At 34.1% G+C, this 14,744-nt stretch overlaps 3 protein-coding genes across 3 annotated transcripts; 2 read left to right on the top strand and 1 right to left on the bottom strand.

Annotated features, from left to right (window-relative positions):
* Positions 1 to 178: 178 nt before the first annotated feature.
* LOC149727237 (dnaJ homolog subfamily A member 2-like) lies at positions 179 to 1,710 on the bottom strand. The gene has a single exon (XM_089889876.1). It carries the CDS (start codon positions 1,463 to 1,465, stop codon positions 302 to 304), a length of 1,164 nt encoding a protein of 387 aa, XP_089746002.1. The 5' UTR covers positions 1,466 to 1,710; the 3' UTR covers positions 179 to 301.
* A 112-nt stretch (positions 1,711 to 1,822) lies between these two features.
* On the top strand, positions 1,823 to 4,835 carry LOC149727236 (uncharacterized). The gene is made up of 5 exons (XM_089889883.1): positions 1,823 to 2,070; positions 2,207 to 2,323; positions 2,756 to 2,849; positions 3,792 to 3,994; positions 4,353 to 4,835. The coding sequence occupies exons 1-5, from the start codon at positions 1,987 to 1,989 to the stop codon at positions 4,503 to 4,505; spliced, it is 651 nt and encodes a 216-aa protein (XP_089746009.1). The 5' UTR covers positions 1,823 to 1,986; the 3' UTR covers positions 4,506 to 4,835.
* Positions 4,836 to 5,149: 314 nt separating this feature from the next.
* LOC149727235 (uncharacterized) lies at positions 5,150 to 14,469 on the top strand. Its single transcript, XM_089889873.1, has 15 exons — positions 5,150 to 5,358; positions 5,734 to 5,819; positions 6,095 to 6,217; positions 6,612 to 6,745; positions 6,913 to 6,966; positions 8,228 to 8,366; positions 8,659 to 8,774; positions 9,235 to 9,408; positions 9,851 to 9,936; positions 10,572 to 10,654; positions 11,523 to 11,663; positions 11,836 to 12,039; positions 12,280 to 12,517; positions 12,938 to 13,028; positions 13,421 to 14,469. The coding sequence occupies exons 1-15, from the start codon at positions 5,216 to 5,218 to the stop codon at positions 13,439 to 13,441; spliced, it is 1,833 nt and encodes a 610-aa protein (XP_089745999.1). The 5' UTR covers positions 5,150 to 5,215; the 3' UTR covers positions 13,442 to 14,469.
* The last annotated feature ends 275 nt before the right edge of the window (positions 14,470 to 14,744 follow it).

Raw genomic sequence — 14,744 nt, 5'->3', positions numbered from 1 at the left:
AGTTTAAAGCTACAGAAGTAAGAGACAGTTTTTTACTTGAGCGTGTTGAAGGGGTCACTTTAAAAAGAAATAATTAAATAAGCCAGTTTTTGTGTGATCAGTAAAATAAGTGAATAGTATTGTTTAGAATTTAGATAATTTGGCTTTAGCATCATCTTAGTTAGGGAATAAATACAAATTACTATAGTTAAATTTATTTAAAACATAATGCAAACAAAGAAAATCGAACAAAATTTGGGCGGCGTATGAAAAATCACAATTTTACATTAGAAACATTTTATGTAAAAATAGACATAGAATATCACTGATGGGTACAAGGTGAGGGTTTTGCTTTCAGTTTAACATCGGGTTTTTCATCGTCAAACACTTGGCCTCTCACACAGTAGTCTCGTTTATAAGCTGGGTCGAAATCTGTCAACTTATATTCTTCAGTTTCCGGATTTATTGGCATTTCAAATGCGGGCAACGGCGGCAGAATTTCCTTTAATTCCGCCAATATGTTTTTGTTTATTTTATCTGGAAATTTTACACTGAAATGAATTATTAAATTTCCCCTTTCACTGCTTAATTGTGAATGTCTTTGTGGCATGCCTTCGTTTTTAATGCATTTCTCGCAACCATTAGATAAAACCATACCAGCTGATGATACGGCTAAAGTCCTTTTATCCAGTTGTTTTACAGTAAAGTTACAACCACATAATGCTTCAGTAATATTTACTTCCTTCTGCATATGTAGGTCTTCACCCATTCTTACAAAGTAAGGATGTTTTTTCTCCTTTATATCAACAACTACAATCAAAGGAGTGCTTCCAGGTCCTTTAATGGTCTCTCCAGTCGTAACACGAATTGTATCTCCGCATTTCATCCCTTTTTCAATAATAACGCTTAATCTTGTATTTTTTTGGACTATTTTTGTGTTTTTGCAAACAGAACAGTTCTCCTTGCATACCCTACTGCCATGGCAGAGTCTACACTGTGCGGTAATTACAGGGTTGTTTGACGCAACACACGGACAAGTACGTACAAAGTTTAACAATGCACATTTCGTGCACGCTACTTCCATGTTTACATTCAGCGATAACTTTGCGCCAGTAAACAGTTCTTCTAACGAGGCATAAACAGTGTGATGAACTTCATTTTTCCTGGTGTTTTTCTCTGCTCGTAAATATTCTTTTACGATATCATTTTCAAACAGTGTCTTACTGCAACTGTAGCAATCTTGAGCAGTTTCATGGCCACCATTCACAACATTAAACAAATCATACAGATTTCGCTTGACTGGATCAGACAGTGTTGTATAAGCAACATGACCATCTTTATACAACTTCGAATTCCGATTTTCCTTTTTTTCCAGTTGTGCAAAAGCTTCTGTAATTTCTTTTTGGTCGCAAGTTGGTTTCACATTTAATAAATCGTACAATGTTTTGTCTTCTTTTGATTTATTTCCATTAGATGAACTGTTCATTTTTTAGTAAGCCTAACTTTTCTATGGAACATTAAACACCTATTATATGCATTAAGTTTAGCTGTTTATATGAGTTAGATCATACTGTGAGGCATGCCAAGAAACCTGGAATTTAGGAAAGACCTGGCCATTTTATCAAACACCCAGGGTGCTACTACATGGACCTCACCAGATCCAGATGTTAAGGCCAGTCTCTTCCCCAAAGGCTTTAAGTTAGCCCTAGTGATTTAGGTTTAAATAGAAATCTGTATATATGTATAATTACCATTTTATATGCTATATTACAATAGTAAAAGCCGCTTTAAAAAGCGTTAAGTGGATGTAAAGATTCAGTATCTTATTGAACACAATCCTACAGCATGTTATCTTATACACCACTTCATTACATCTCTAAAACAACAAATTACATTCAACCAATAAGAGTTAAGCACATCACAGCATGAAGTACCTAATGTACAAGATACCTTGCTGAACACAAAATACATTCACTCTATCATAGGGTAACTAACAGTATAGGAAATATGAAGGTTATAATATGGGTTACAATATTGTTAACTTATTTGAGCTGTTTTGCAGTAGCAGAAAAAATTTCAGTTACATCAGTGGTAAGTATTGTTACACTGCGTTTTTATTGGAAAACATACGATACAATACGTTATATTTGTTAAGAAATAGTTACAATAACTTAACTTGAATTGATCTATGTATTTTTTACAATTCTTCGCATTTTTATACCTGCAGGTATTTCTGGAAGTTTCGATCGGTGGAAAACCTCTTAAGGAAAGAATTGAAATTGGTTTATTTGACGACATCGTACCAAAAACTGCAAAAAACTTCCGCACCTTGTGCACAGGGGAGGTATTGAATTAACGTGCTTGTTTCCCGCGAATCTTTGAAGGGGATTTCCCATATTAAAATCAGTATACTTAATTCCCGTTACATAAAAAAATGTCAGAGTAAAAATAGAATTGACCGAAAAATGCGTAAAAAGTACTACATATACAGTTTTAGGCAATAAAAGAATATTTACATGGGTCCCTTATATGTTAAAAGCGTGTTTTTCTGTTAATTGGCTCGTAATCCGTTGGTGCGAAAAAATGAATGAATAAAACTTATTTATGCTTACATGGCGGGACAACGACAGTCGTGAAAACATGGGTGTTCTGTTTCAAACACCCATAATCGTTTACGATTGCCAACTTTGTTAGGCTCGCAATGGTAGCAGAGTCAAGCCTCGAACCTTATCCTGTTAGTTCTTGGCATCAGATTAAATAAAACTTTCTCCCACAGGCAGGATTCGGCTACAAAGGATGCAAGTTTCATCGAATTATCCAGGACTTTATGATACAAGGTGGAGATTTTGAACGCGGAGATGGAACTGGAGGTATGCATGGTTTAGTTTGCAGACTGCGGGTACGTATATAGTACTGTGGGTTAGGATGTGATATCTTATTTAGCACAAATACGGTGGGGTGGGGGAAGATGGGACACCTTTAGCACTTGATATGCAAATATCCTGATCGTCTTTTAAACAATTAACAACGATCTAGGGGGGTCGTGAGGATACGCTTTTATAATTCTTTGCATTTTCTTTGTTTACTACTATAATTCTTTGCATTTTCTTTGTTTACTAATTGGGCGTGTTTTTAACATTTAACAGTCGATGGTAGACGTGACGAGGATGTAGTTTTTATAATTCATTGAATCTACTTTGTTTACTACCAAGTGAAACGAGAAAATAGAATGAACATGTGTTTTATCTCCCCCACCCTACTGTATACCCACTCTGATTAAATCAAACAGTTTTGTCGTTTAAAGTGTGTGTAACGGACTACAACCTCTCGTTTTTGATGGCCGGGTTTACAAATAGGCTAGAATCCTGCGCTGACATGATATTGTTGTATCGTCGCCGTGACACATAGATAGAACGCTCGAATCTAGACCAGACGAGGATATATATAAGCTCGACGCTGTCACCAGTGTGCCACGTGCGCGTGTGTGTCCTTGAACGACATACTTGTCGGCAAATTGTCTCAGCCTAATGGTGTCTTCTATGTGCTGCCCAAGATGTCATTCGTACACCAGAATTCCAAAAATAATATAAAATACGAAGTGTACAATTGTAAACACTGGTGTATGAAACATAACTATAGTTTGAGCTAACAAATAAAATCACTAGGTCTATTTAAAACAGACGATCCGTGATATAACAATTGTCGTTTTCCGACCACGCATGTATATAAAGACAGTTACATTGCATTCACTACACACACAGATTAACAGCTTATAAAAAAACCTATAACGTTCATTGTGTTTTCATTTAAAGGAAAAAGTGCGCTCAAGAACAAATACGGACAACATTCGTCTTTCAAGGACGAGAATTTCAAGCTTCGTCATTACGGGGCTGGGTGGGTCAGCATGGCGAATGCAGGGCCCGATACCAATGGTTCTCAGTTCTTTATTACACTGACGAAATCATCCTGGTTGGACAAGATTCATGTGGTGTTTGGGAAGGTGTTAAACGGAATGGTACGTATGATATTTTTTTGTAATATATTGTTATAGTTAACGATGTCGCAGCGTAGCAACAATGGTTAAAATGTTCGTTTGGAAATTAGCGGAACCAGTTTTAAAAACTGATGCTGTTAACATAGTATGCGTGTAAGATTTTGAGAAAAGCATTTAAATATAGCCTATATTTGCTTGTGATCATTTAAACTGTTATTATATGTGGTAACTTGTAAGCGGGCAAGGAGTGTACGAAATTACAGAACATCCATGTTAAACGACTGTCGTTTTTCTGCCATACGAGTTTAAATAAGTCACACTCATACATTTAACTGCGGTATCAGAGAGCGCCTATATTCAGCGAATATTTTTCCCACAGAAATCCATCCGAGAAATCGGCAATGTATCAACCGATCGCCAAGCCCGTCCCCACACCGACGTGGTTATAACAAACTGTGGAACAGTCAAGCTTGAAAAGTCTTTCATGGTCGAAACTAAAGGGGTAAAAGACAATGCTCGTATGGAATTGTAGGGCAATGTGAAACACATTATTTTAGGGGTGAACGAACATGTGTTTGACGTAATAGCCAAAGTCCAGAACCGTGTTAGAATTTAAGAATTGCATTCTGGAGACTGCCATTTATTTTCCATGGCAACAGCTGTTGTGTTTGTCGTATTGTTTTAAACTGCAATCATAAAATGATGACTTTTTCTAGTCCTTTAAATTCTCTGATGTTGTATTGCTAAATAAATTAAATTGTACCCAAACTTTGCTAAAGTAACGTTGTAATACATGCATATTCAATATCGTAACACTAAAATTCGTCCCAAAATAAATTCAAAGTACACCACAGGAAAGAAACATTGACGTTCTCGCCTGTGGGAAATAACCTTATTATTTTTTAAAGAGAACTTCCCATCTATTCGCTATTCTGGTTTTAGATAGACCGGAAAGCGTTTTGTCTATAAGATAAACCTGTTTACCTGCCTTTTATTTCATTACTGAAAGAGATTGTGTGATAAAATCTAGATTGTAGCTTTTTTAGTATACAGATAATAGGAATAGAATGTTATTGTATGCTATAAAGACTCACGTAAAACTGTATGGCAAAAATTAAAATATATCCGGATAGAATTAGTTTACCTGTTATTGAAAGGCATAACATGTTTTAAATGAATTATTTTCTCTATATGTTACGTAGAAATATAGGGACAAAATATCCAATCCACCTGTAATACATAATGACCGATAAGTCACTGTCAAACACAGATATTATCGAAACTAATGCATTCTCGGAAATAGCCGGACCAAGCACACAGGACATTACAACCATACAAACTGTTCCACCACAACCGAATCCTGATATAGCTGTTGAGGAGACAAGGTAACAAATAAAATTTAGGTGTTAATAATATACAATTGCCCTGTAACTTCCTTACTGCTAACCACTAACACATTGCTTTTTTGGTTTTAACCGTATCAAAATCGGTGCTAGTAAAAATCCTTATGTTATTTTTTAACCGCCAACTCATAACTACTATCCCATATAAGCCCTTAGCACCTGCCGAGTAACTACCAACCTTTAACATTTTTCACCAGTCCAAACTGTAGCATACCAAAGGATTCTTTACCAGTGCTTGCTGCCCAAAATATCTGTTTTACATGAGAATATACATGTATATTACAATAATCTGATATTGAAACTTGGATTGGCATGTGGCCTCCCACCTCTAATAGTAATTTAAATATGTTTTTACAGTCCCAACAATTCGTTTTGTTGTTGTGGCCAGTCCAGAGATGAATCGCTTACTGAAGGAAATTCCCAACAAGGCTGCTGTGTTGTTGGTATATTAGATTTGTGGGAATTAAAATTAAGTGTTTTCATTCGTAATGACATTATTGAGACAGAAAATACCTTTCACTTGTCAGCAAAGCACCCAAAAGCAATTTAAACTTTAAAACATTAAAAAAAAACTTTTACTACGATGGCATATTCAGTAACTGTAAAGATATCGAGCTATGCATATTATTAATATTGCGTCTTAGCATTTACTGTCCATGACAGAGTGTATTAGTATGTTGTTTTTAAAATTTCCTAATGGCGTTTTTATATTTTTCAGCTCCACCAGTGCTGCGCAAGATCCTTCACAGTGTTGCCTTTTATATGTACATTTTAATTTCCACATTCATAGTAACTTTACTACTACTTGCTGAACTGTTGATAGACGTTGGGGTGATTAATAGTAAGTGGTGTTAGTGTGTTTAAAATCTACTTTTTCTATTTTATAATGTATAGGTAAGGTCCTACAGTGTGGCACACATGAGACTGGAGATTTAGGCTAGTGTTGTCCTCAACACCTAGAGAGCTACAATTCATTTAGCGTCCACTGGGTTGGAACAATGTTCGATAATTGTTTTGCCCAAGGACACATACGTGATACACCTATCAGTGTTGAGCATCAAACCTGGTATTCTTAGGTTACCACACAAGCGCCTAATCACTAACTAAGCCAAAAAATTTGTTTTGAAAGCTATATTTTCAGTTTGATTGGCGTAGGCTACCCATTTTGACTTGTGTTTTTTATATGTATATTATTTTTTTATGATGATTAAACAATGTTTATTATTACATCATAGTTCCGTCATCACCTGACACAGTTGTGCTCAATGCATCAGCATTATCAACTCTGAAGGTTCAAACACCTGCGCAAAAAACGTCAACAATCTTACACTGGATAAGTTTCTCCTTTCTGTCACTTTTCTTTATTGAGGTTTGTGGAATATATTTCTACTGGTTTATACTGATTACTTACAATATATATGTTCAGCATAGTAAATCTACATACATGATTACATGTATTACAGACATAAAATTGGTGTCAGATACTTGAGTAAAAGTTTCAACATGTCCATTAGTCTATCAATATTATTCTTACAGATTATGTTTCGTCTCTATGCGTGGAAACTGAATATTATTCGAAGTATTGTGTCTGTAAGTACAATTCTATATGTTTAATCTATAGTAGGGCGGGGTAAGATGGGACACCTTTAGCATATAATATCCGAATATCCTGATCGTGTTTTGAACAATTAACAATGGTCTATGAAAGTCGTGAGGATACGGTTTTATAATTCTTTAAATGTTTTTTGTTTACTACCAAATGAGACGAGAAAATAGAATAAAAAGGTGTCCCATCTTCCCCCCACCCTACTATATATAAATTTAATATTTGTCTGTGTGTCTTTAGGGGTAATTGGACAATTCTGGTCTAAATCCTATGTCCATGGCGTGCCTCACCCATGTAGATTAAAATCACTGTGATTTCAAGGCCTCAGTATTTTAGGAACAGTTTTAAGTTATGTTTGTAATGATAGATGTTTAATGGCTGTTATTTTTCTATTAATTCTCATCTCCTTGTTGTTTCAATTAATATGATTTTTATTAGCAAGATCATAGTGACAAATAAAACAGTTCAAAAGGCTATATATATATATATATATGTAATACGTAAATTCATGTTATGTTTCATATATTAGCCTGTTTTGTGTACATTCACTACATTGGATTTAAAAGACTACTTATGCATTACTAGCTGTTAAAAACATGACTGTGTAATTAAAATCTAATTATTGAGTTTAAATATCCTTTTAGTAAAATTAATCCCAGGCTATAATACTAATTATGTGTTTATTAATTTTGATAAGTGTATTGAAACAGTAGCCATTTCACTCGCACACATATACACACACACATATATATATATATATATAAATATATATAAATTTATTGTGAAATTCCCATGATACAGTAGTGCGTCATTTTCCTGTGAAAGGAAAACAAGCAGACATTTCTTGATATCCAATTTTTCGAAACCAGCTTTTGCCTGGGGCGTGGTGTGTGAATGAGCTGTGTGATGTCATAGACCAATACACCTGAATGGCCTTTGTTGTCGTAAAACTTAAAAAAATTGCTTCACTATCTGGATGGCTTTACAATGTGTTTTAACATGAATAATATGGTTAATTACTATTTTACTAATTAAGTAAATTTTAAATTGAAAGTGGTATACCAAATATGTTCCTTGCTTAAATTAATTTAAAACATCTGTTACGATATTGGTGTATTGGTGTATGTAATGTCACCTAAACTTTTTAAAATGCCTAAAATACTAATTGTCCCCAAAATTAAAATACCCCAAATTGCCAAAAAAATCATTTTAAATTTTTTCAAAGTTTTTTAATTTTTTGCGCAGGTTTTTGACTGCTCGATTGTTACAATGGCAATTGCCACCAATCTTGCTGCGACTCTGGCAGCGGGATCCACCAGTCCATTTGACGCCATCTCTCTTCTGATAATCCTTCGATTTATTCGAATTCACAGTCTTATTCAGCGTAAGCCAGTCTTACTTAAACCTGGGATTACTTAACCAAAGCTTAACTTAAATATCAAATTTAATCACGAGTTTCTGCTCAAGTGTTGAAGCTTATTTGAACACAATAATAAATTGAATGAAGTAAACAAACTGACTATCAAATGACAATTTGAAAATTTCAATTTTTATTTCGCACTTTTACCTTTATTTTATTTATTTAATATTATTATATATTTATATATATTATAATTTTTGTCGATGTTTGTAAACTTTAATATTTTTAAATCCTACTTTATGACATCATAATACAGGTTGTGTTTCCGACTCAAAACAAGAGATTCGGGAAAAGTTAACAAAGACAGAATGTAGTTTGAGTGAAATCCAAGTTTTAAACCAAAGATTGTCGAGACAAGCGATGGATAAAGATGTAAGTTGAGCCAGTGTTCCCAATTATTTTTGTTCCCAGATGTTTTTTGTATTCAGTGTTTTCAGATAATTTTGTTCCCAGTGTTTCCAGATATTTTTGTTCCCAGTGTTTCAAGATATTTTTGTTCCCTGTGTTTCCATATATTTTCGTTCCCTGTGTTTCCAGATATTTTTGTTCCCAGTGTTTCCAGTGTTAATATTTTATGCTTTGTTACCGCTATCACTTAAATTAGTCTGTTTTTGGTTATCTGGTGTATATTATAAACAATAGTTTTATTTAGGTTTCTTCTGGGTTCTATATATACAAGATAACCCAAAAAGACTATTTTTACTGTTCCATACCACTGAGATAATAAACCAACCCTAGATTAAATCCCAGCTTCCACGAAATACCATAGAACCTTACACACATATAAAACAATAAAATTTCATACCAAAATATAAAACACTTCTTTTTTTAGTTTGAGATCAAACAGCTTCGTGCGTTTCTTGGCACACGAGCGTCTGACCTTGATGAGGAACTCCGTAAAGCTTTTGCTGCAAGAGATGACTCGCTAGGGGCTTGTGGGGGCAACTCAAGTTATGACGATCAACTACAGAAAGCAATCAATCTCAGTAAAAAGACTTACGATGATGTGAGTTAAGGATTCTATATTCTGTAATATAGTATGTTATGGTTTTTCACTAGAATAGGCAATGTATTTGTAATTTGTGCTATAGAACAGTTGTTAAAGAGTGCTCGCCTCTAGCCCAAAGGTTACCAGGTTCGAGGTTCAACACTGCTGCAATTGTGGCATGACTATTGCTCTAACCTAGTGGTCCCTATAGGTTATTTAAATTGTCAGCCTTTTAACCAAAGAATGCGAGGTTGGAGGCCTGACCCAACTTTGTAGACATGTATAGTGTGTATCCTTGGGCAGAACACTCAATAAGAATTTCTCCAATACAGTGGTGAATAAAACCCCACTTTATGAGGATACATATGAGGATAATTCATATAAAAGTCGAACACAGTAGTATCTGAGTATCACCACACAATAAAAGGATGTATATGTAACAATCATCCATCATGCACAGGAGAACGGATATACCAACCATGGATATCAACCAACTGAAGCATTTCCAAACATAACAGTTCACCACAGACAGAATTCTATACACAGGTCAGTTGTTCAATATGAACTTGTATGTTTCATATGTGATGCAATGAATGTATAATATATGTTTTTATGTTAAATGGATCACACTATTAGAAACCCCATGAACGTCTGCCATTGGCTGAGACCTATTTTCACTGACAATTCATAACCCATCTATATGCTAACCATATATAACATGTACATTCTAATCATAAACACAACTTTATATATATGGCTTTACTTTGACAGGCTTCCATTACTCCTAATTGTGTATGTCAGGTTTTTACCTGGCTGCCAAACTGTATACTAATACTATGCACACACAAGCATATTTTAATAAAACAGTAATCCTTCTTCACACTGGGACAGTATGTACACTAACTAATCAGAATGTGTAAATAAAGGGTAAGACACTAAACAGCATTTGATACAATGTGGTATCTTATGGGTTGTTTAAATAAATTGTCCGCCATATTGATTAAAAAATAGTCAAAGTATTAACACAAAGTTACATATGTGGTAACTCAAAAGCGCGCGCAAGGTGTATGAAACAGAACACCCGTATTATAACTGCTGTCATTTCTCTGCAATGTGGGGATAAATATGTTACATTCATGTATGATTGGATATGCTATTGACTAAATGTATCTAAAATACAGGAAACCTAATAACACTGAAGAGAATTTAGACTTTCCTTCTAATCCTAAAGATGACGTATTGTCTACTGAAGTCGCCATGCATGGTTGGTTACATAGAATGCTTATATATATATATAGGACCACAGGAATTTATGTAAATATGTACCCTGTAATGTACTGTGATGTATGGTAGTTATGTACATTGTAAACATTGTAAATATACATAACTGTGGCACAAACTGTTATAACATGCATTTATGACTGGGGTATAGGTTAAGTTGTAGTATATACAGTATAAGTTTATTTTCATTGTAAACAAAGTAACTTAATAAATTAAAAAAGCGTTGGAATTTACGATGTATATTGTATACAATGACCCATTTTGTCATTTTATTGTTAATTTCTGAACTAATAACTTTATTTAATATGTTTTACTGTTTAGACACAGAATACACCTAAACTATTTAACATAAGTAAGTGTAAAAAATAAATAAAGTTAGTGATAGTTTTTGGCACAAAACTTCAATTTAAAACTCAACCTTGTTTTGGAACTTTAATTTGAATAACAGAATCCTGTAGAACAAGTAGCACTTAGTTAACAAGGGTGTCAGCACTTGAAATACTTTCCTACATTGCTTAACACCAGAACTTGAGTAACAAGGGATTTAAGATGAGTTATTGTAGTGGTAGTGACTCAGAGAGTAAAGGGAATACTTACGCAAATTTAAACATCTTTTGCGTTTTTGCCATATGTGTCTTTTGAATTTTGGCATGATTGCCAAAACAAAACATTTTTGCCCCAACAGTACCATAAAATTTTTGACATTTTTCCTTCAATTCATAAAATTCCTCATCAAAACCCTTATTTAAGCTGTACCATCCATGCACTACTCAGTAACATATCCATATCAATATAATTTCATATACAGAACATATATAACCCCCAATCTAATCTCTTTATTATTAATCTAGATGACCTGCATTCAACCATGGACTTGGGAGACACCTCAGCGTTATTATTAGCAAACTCAAATAACAGCAACAATAAAGAATGGAATGCCAACTATTGCCTCGCTACAGACAATTCTAACCCATTCCCAACACTGCCTACCAGTATGTATAATATCTTAAGCAATATTGTTACTTTTTAACATTGTATTAGATTAAATGGTTCCACATTTAAATTTTCATTGCCACGTCAGACAGGGATAAAAAAGCTACATTCATTTATTCATTCTTTCGTAATTTTTTTATATTATAACAGTAACAACCAATTTCCTCCTAGGTAATGGTCTCTCCCTTATTGACACCCTCCCAAAGCCTGGGAATCCCCTTGTGGCGCCAGATAAACCCCGCATTACAATATCAATTGACCCCAACATCCTCTTAACCCCGGACGACCCGAAAAACGACAGTGGAGTTTGCGACAGCGATGACGGGATAGGAAGTTCTTCATCATCAACCAACACATACAACAATAAACACAACAGTGAGTTTTAGCCAAAGGCACTTTCCTCAGTTTTAATGCTAAAGTAACTGCCACCCCAGGTTTGGCTCCTATGGGTCACAGTACTAGGGTCGAATTTTTTTTCTTTAGACCTCTTTTTTGTAGGTACTTTTATTGTAGATACTCATATTTCTTTTCTGTAGATACCTTTATTTTAAACACAAATAACCATTGATTTCTTTCAATGACTTAAATAATTTTAGTTTTCTATTACTTTTTTAGGAAATGGAACCGGAAGCACAATTGTATCTTCCAGTGATCTCATGTCCTCTGATGCGAGTTGCGTGTCCTCACTTTCAATTTGTTCTGAATCGGGTTACCATAGCGAGGATAGAACACCTGGGGACCAGAGGGGTCATCGTGGTCATCCTAATACCTCAAATGGGGGCTCCCCTAACCTGAGAACAACATCGGACACTGATTCCGACTCTGGTGACGGTGACAGCGTCAACACAGTCAGGTAAAATGGTGTGTCTATTGTAGACACATTCCGCTGTTGGTCTGCCTACCTTGTCGCCCCTGGTTTAGCACCTATGGGTTTTTATCTAATGTGCAGGTTTTTGACTTTAAAAAAATCTTAGGGGACATTGCTAAAATGCAGTTCTACACATATTAGTCAAACATAGGAAACCTCATTGATTAATGTGGCGAATGCAATATACTTTGGCTCTGCTTTGTTTGTATATACACCTAACAACAGGGCAAATTTATGGTGACATTATTGAAATACAGTTACACTTATAGTTGTCAGACATAAGAAACCTCATTGATTAATGTGGTGAATACAATATACACAATGACTGACTCTGTTCATTGGTATAAACAGTTATCAGCAGAATAAAATTTTACGCACTTTAAAAATATATTTCTCCTGTTGCAGATACAACGAGTGTTCTACTAATGTAGGGAAACGTTTTGAGGAAATAGAAATGAAAGGAAATGGTCATTTAAATAATATCAATCATTTTGAGGTATGTGATATATTATGTACTTTATCATTATTACTATAAAGTTATTAAGTTCCTAACTTTGTGGGTGTTTTCTCATTGCTGACAATTTGGACACAGCCCATTAGTACCCACTGAGTTATAGCAATGACCGTTAAGTGTCTTGCCTAAAGCCACATGCTCCAACAATGGCAGTAGGACCTAATTTTAAATTTGGTAACTTGCAGTATGAGCAAGTGTTTCAACTACTGTACTACAATTTCAGTTTTATTAAGAAATGCGTTAGCAGTCAAATTTTTAGTTTTATTGCATAAAATTACAGTGACATGCAAAATGCACTGAACTAAAAAAAGTCTCACCTATTATTTCATTCATTATTTGTTTCATACATAATTCACACCATTGCTTTAATAAAGGAGGATGAACACAAACTATGAAACCATAAATCCACAAACAATATGCAGTTTCCACCTCAGGTTATTTCATGATTTACCTTTAACACAGAAGCAGTTACTTACAAGCTACGTTTTCTACTTTCTTTCTTTTCAAAGCATTTTTTGTATATATTTGATATTGCTCATTTTTCTAAAGTTTGTTTGAGTTTTTGATGTTAAAATTTGCGTTTTCTTAACTTTAAATGCCAGATTAAAACATGTTTAGTAGTTTTTTACGAACAATTTATTTACATGTGGCAAAATACATTGTAAGTCTTCCTTAGAATATTGCAGTGACAACTTGGAGACGTTGCAATTGTTGTTTAACACAGTGTTTCAATTTTGAGTTATTCCGTTTGCTCCCATGTACTACCAAACCACTTTTGTACTTAACTGTCTTCCTGACTCTTATTTACTCATAAATTTATTCAAACATCTGTTGCTGGATTCATGATGTCACACAATTTTAAAAATCTCTAAACAATGACTAAATACAGACTTACAATTTTTCATCACTACATTCGGGCAGTGGTTATTAACCATTTATTTATTTATCATAATTAAGTTACTGAAATATGTTTTTTTTTAAGTTTGAACTTATACCCTCGGATAATAATTTATTGAAAGGTGTAATACTTGATTCAGAGCCACTGCTCTGGGGAATAGTATTTTGTTACCTTTTCTGTCCATTTGGTACTACAATACACTTTCTTTCATAGTTTCTTTTCAGTATTTCTGTATCCGTTGTAATTTTCATGCTTTTTGACAAATGAGTGTTTAACTCCCATGCTCAACACAAATTCACTGCTGCGTATTCTTATTGTAGATGTACTAACCTATCAACACGTCACTGAGTTTTTAAAAACTCTCTATTGGCATAACTTTGCCATTGCAAAACAATTCTCTAAGCTCATTTATATTTTGTAAAATAAATGGACCTAAAAAAATATGTGATTTTTTGTGTTAGGAGTTTCAAATGTATATTATGACTGTTAATCTGGAAAGTGGCAATAGAATCATATCATGTGAAATGACATATCATGAAAAAAACATTTATGTAGAAGATGTGCTACAGCAAGAACTTTTATGTAGGAAGTCTAAATATTTGTCTGTTAAAAAAGTTTAAAAAATGCCCACACCACACAGCCATGCATACCAGTAGTAATAGACTAGAGTATTTGAAATTATCATATATAGTTAAGTTTTTGTTTAAACTGGCTAATTATTTTCAGTTTTTGACGTATTCCCATAACAGAACTTTAATTATTATTTCGTCAATTGTGATTTGTGGCAGTTGCCTTGAAGC

This window comes from Ciona robusta, chromosome 12 (assembly GCF_009617815.1).
Source record: "Ciona robusta chromosome 12, ASM961781v2".
Classification (NCBI taxonomy): domain Eukaryota; kingdom Metazoa; phylum Chordata; class Ascidiacea; order Phlebobranchia; family Cionidae; genus Ciona; species Ciona robusta.
Note: the sequence above shows the minus strand (reverse complement) of the source record. Positions and strands in the feature narration are given on the sequence as shown.